The sequence below is a fragment of the Apis dorsata genome, unplaced genomic scaffold, assembly GCF_000469605.1.
Source record: "Apis dorsata unplaced genomic scaffold, Apis dorsata 1.3 scaffold_326, whole genome shotgun sequence".
NCBI classification, from domain to species: Eukaryota; Metazoa; Arthropoda; class Insecta; order Hymenoptera; family Apidae; genus Apis; species Apis dorsata.
Genome location: NW_006263594.1, coordinates 396,392 through 399,941, shown reverse-complemented (window position 1 = coordinate 399,941; position 3,550 = coordinate 396,392). Strand labels below are relative to the sequence as shown.

Genomic DNA, 3,550 nt, shown 5'->3' with positions numbered 1-3,550 from the left:
CTTTTTTTTTTTTTTTTAATTTTTTTCAAGGTTTCGAATATTCGATGATTAAAAAAAATAAATAAATAAATATATATATATATATATTGCCCCTATCGAATAAGAGGTGACATGACGTTCGATCAAACTGGTATACCATCTACTACGTGCCTGGTGTTCAGTTCGGGTTCGGTAAGCTGCGTACCATCGGTGAAACACGTTGCCAAATGCGCGACAGATTTTTCCTCGTGGCCCTACGACACTCATCGATGCCGGATTAATTTTGGCTCGTGGGTCCATTCAGGGGAGGAAGTGAACATTTTTCTTGACAAAAAGGGGGTAAATTAGAAATTGAATTACGACTACGATCATCAAAGGTTGGATTGTAACGACTTATTACCTTTTCTACCTTCTGATATCACTTTTTTAGTTCCACATGGACGGGTATACGAATAATTCCAAATGGGATTTCAAAGTTATAAAAGCGACCAAAGTGTTGAAGATGTACGCTTGTTGCCCGAACGACACTTATCCGATGATCGTTTACGAATTCTCCATAAGCCGACATTACGGCATATTGCCCGCCCCCTACGTCATCCCTGCCGTAACAATGATGTTGCTCACGTTGACGGTACTATGGCTGGACTCGAGATCAACAGAGAGAATGATCGCAGCGAGTGTGAATTTGATCTGTCATATACTTTGCATGTCCGATTTGCATTGGCAATTACCTCACAATAGCACCAATCCTCCCAATATACGTAAGTAATTTCCAAAGTGCGAATTGCAAATGAATTAATGTAACGCAGATATGATATATATAATATATATAATATATATAATATATATAATATATGATATATATATATACATATATATAATATGTATACGATATTTATGATAATGAAATTTCTTGTGTATATAAAATCAAATTAAATTAAACTTTACACCGTGTAAATACAGTTGTTAGCACGTTATTATTTTATCATAAATATATAAATACATAGTATGGAAATATAATTCTTTAAGTCAAGTAGGAAAGCGTATATGTATATATATATTTTTTTACAAAAAATTTATTTCTTCCAGTGCTCTATTATAGAGATTCGCTTGCCTTGTCCGTATTCGCTTTAATTTTAACCGCTCTGCTTCGGAAAATGCAAGAAATGAACATCGAGGTGCCATATTGGATTTCTATAATAACTTCGTTCGTCTTGAACAACAGAGCCGGACGTTTCCTTATTCTTACCGAGAACGATACCAAATTATCCAATCAGGGGATACTTGGCGAAGAGACTGAAAACAATTCAGAGGTTTCGAAATCTCGGACTAAAGAATCGGCGTGGAGACATTTCGCGGCCATAATCGAATGGCTCTCTTTCTTCATCGTGATTTTCACTTACATCATCATTCTGATCACTCTTGTACCATCCACGTGAAAAATCGAATCCCCCTACGTTCTTCATCAGTAATCGATTGTAGATTCTCATTCTCAGAATAAATAATAATTTATAACGATGTTTTTTTTTTCAATATCGTATTGATAATAGTTTCATTTGTTATCCTTTCTCATATTTCTCATATCTTTCGAATAATATTTTTTAAATTTCGATTAATTTTTTTTTTGTAAAACTTCAAATAAATTGGAATTTTAAATGATATTTGTTCGATATCTTATTAATCTTAGATAATTTACAAGTAAATAATTAAGAGTAATAATCAAATAATTTCTGATATAAATTCTGATATATAAAAATATAAAATCTTTGAGTTTTGATGATAAGAATATATTTACATCATCTTATTCTATATATAATTTTATTTCAAAAATAATTATTAATGAATATTGGTAATAAGATCGATATTATCTTTAGAAATCTTTATTTTCCTTTATTTTTACAATTTTACGCTAATTTTCTGATTAGGCAAAGATCGTTTCGATCGAGAGCCCATTTATTTTTTTATTTCAGTTGGTAGTGAACCAATTCGAAAATACCACATCTGATAAAAATCCGATAAACGAACGAAAGGGGGCGGTCTTCGATGTCCACGGTTTAACATTTCACTGGGCGTGTTCACTACCCTTTTCGATTCATCTCGATCTACTATTAGTCATTGCCGATCTGTCATTTCGTTTTCTTCTCTCACCTCTGTTAAACATGAAGAATATATTTCCCGTTTTATTCGTGATCATTAATGTTTTATTACATGGACAAGTGATCTGTTATATTTGCAAAGACATCACAAGCACTTCTGCACTTCATAGATTGAAACAATATCTGTTCTGCGATTATGACAGGGAGGTTATTCCCGAAGAAAAGAATGGCACTAAAATTGATTTTGGATTAAGCATTCAACATTATAACGTTGTAAGTATTTTTTTTTTTTTTTGCAAAGTATAAATAAATCGAAAATTATCAATTTCTTTTTACTTTATTCCATTCCATGCTCTTCAGGATGAATATTCGCACACCGTCGATTTCCACGTTCTGCTAAAATTGGTGAGTGAAATAATAATAATGATAATCGGTCAAGACATCCGATTTCAATTTTTATAATTTTCTAAATTCAATTGAGATTGAAATTTCTCATATATTTGATATAAACGATAGATGTGGAAACAGAATCACTTCACGTGGAAATCATCCGAATTCGATTCTATCAATTCTATTCGCGTAAAGAGTTACGAAATCTGGGTCCCCGATATCGTGATGCACAGCGTGTAAGTTGCTAGCAATTGAAATGGGTATGACGTAAATCGTTATCATATCCGATTAATTTTTTCTTTTTTTTTTTTTTCTTCTTTCATAACACAATTTCTTCTTCGTAATACAAATTACATATGATTAACATAATCGTTCAATATTATGATTATGAAATTTTGCTCGCATGTGTTTCACGTCTGTTTACGAAATATAATTAATTAATCTTATATAGGAAGATTCATGTATTATTAATATCTCGTAGATTATCACGTTTTATACGAGTTGTTACAAGCTTTCTTTAGCTCAAATTCTTTATTTGCTCATTGTTCACAATTTTCAATTTTTTAGAACAAGTGTCGGTGTCGATCTTGAGATGCCTTCGGTCGAATGCATAGTGTTCAATTCTGGCACTATATTGTGCGTACCGTTCACTACTTATACACCTGTCTGCGAATTTGATCACAGTTGGTGGCCTTACGATATATTGAACTGCACTATACATATTGCCTCGTGGTCTCACGGAAGCAACGAGATTAAATTAAACTCTTTGGATACTGAGGAACGAGTGTGTATAAAATTTTAATGTTTGTAATTGAATCATGTTAATTTTAATAACAATAATTTAACAGAGTTTTGAGTTTTTAATAGATAGATAGAAAACTCGATAAAATTATTGATACAAATTATTTCCCTAGATTTTAGATGATATGTATAATAATAACACGGAATGGGAGATAGTGCATATGTCTCACACCGAACGTACAATAGATTCCAAATTTGGTTTAGGTTTTACCACTGATTTATTATCCTATAATATTCTACTAAGAAGACATTATTCCATGAATAGTACGACGTATGTGACTTTG

At 31.9% G+C, this 3,550-nt stretch overlaps 2 protein-coding genes across 3 annotated transcripts in view; both read left to right on the top strand.

The window, feature by feature from the left end:
* LOC102673689 (neuronal acetylcholine receptor subunit alpha-7-like) overlaps window positions 1-1,498 on the top strand; it is a 3,048-nt gene extending 1,550 nt beyond the window's left edge. Inside the window, 3 exon segments of the mRNA XM_031511505.1 lie at window positions 31-318; window positions 410-740; window positions 1,069-1,498. Coding sequence (XP_031367365.1) covers window positions 31-318; window positions 410-740; window positions 1,069-1,418 — 969 coding nt within the window. The 3' untranslated portion in view covers window positions 1,419-1,498.
* A 403-nt stretch (window positions 1,499-1,901) lies between these two features.
* Window positions 1,902-3,550, top strand: part of LOC102673814 (neuronal acetylcholine receptor subunit alpha-6-like) — a 3,137-nt gene continuing 1,488 nt past the window's right edge. The window contains exons 1-5 of one of the 2 annotated variants that reach the window (XM_006617783.2): window positions 1,902-2,348; window positions 2,436-2,480; window positions 2,592-2,701; window positions 3,033-3,246; window positions 3,380-3,550. In XM_006617783.2, the coding sequence (XP_006617846.1) occupies window positions 2,139-2,348; window positions 2,436-2,480; window positions 2,592-2,701; window positions 3,033-3,246; window positions 3,380-3,550 (750 nt within the window). In that variant the 5' untranslated portion in view covers window positions 1,902-2,138. Of the gene's footprint in view, window positions 2,349-2,435; window positions 2,481-2,591; window positions 2,702-3,032; window positions 3,250-3,379 lie in introns of both variants that reach the window. The other variant, XM_006617782.2, reaches the window with a different exon arrangement.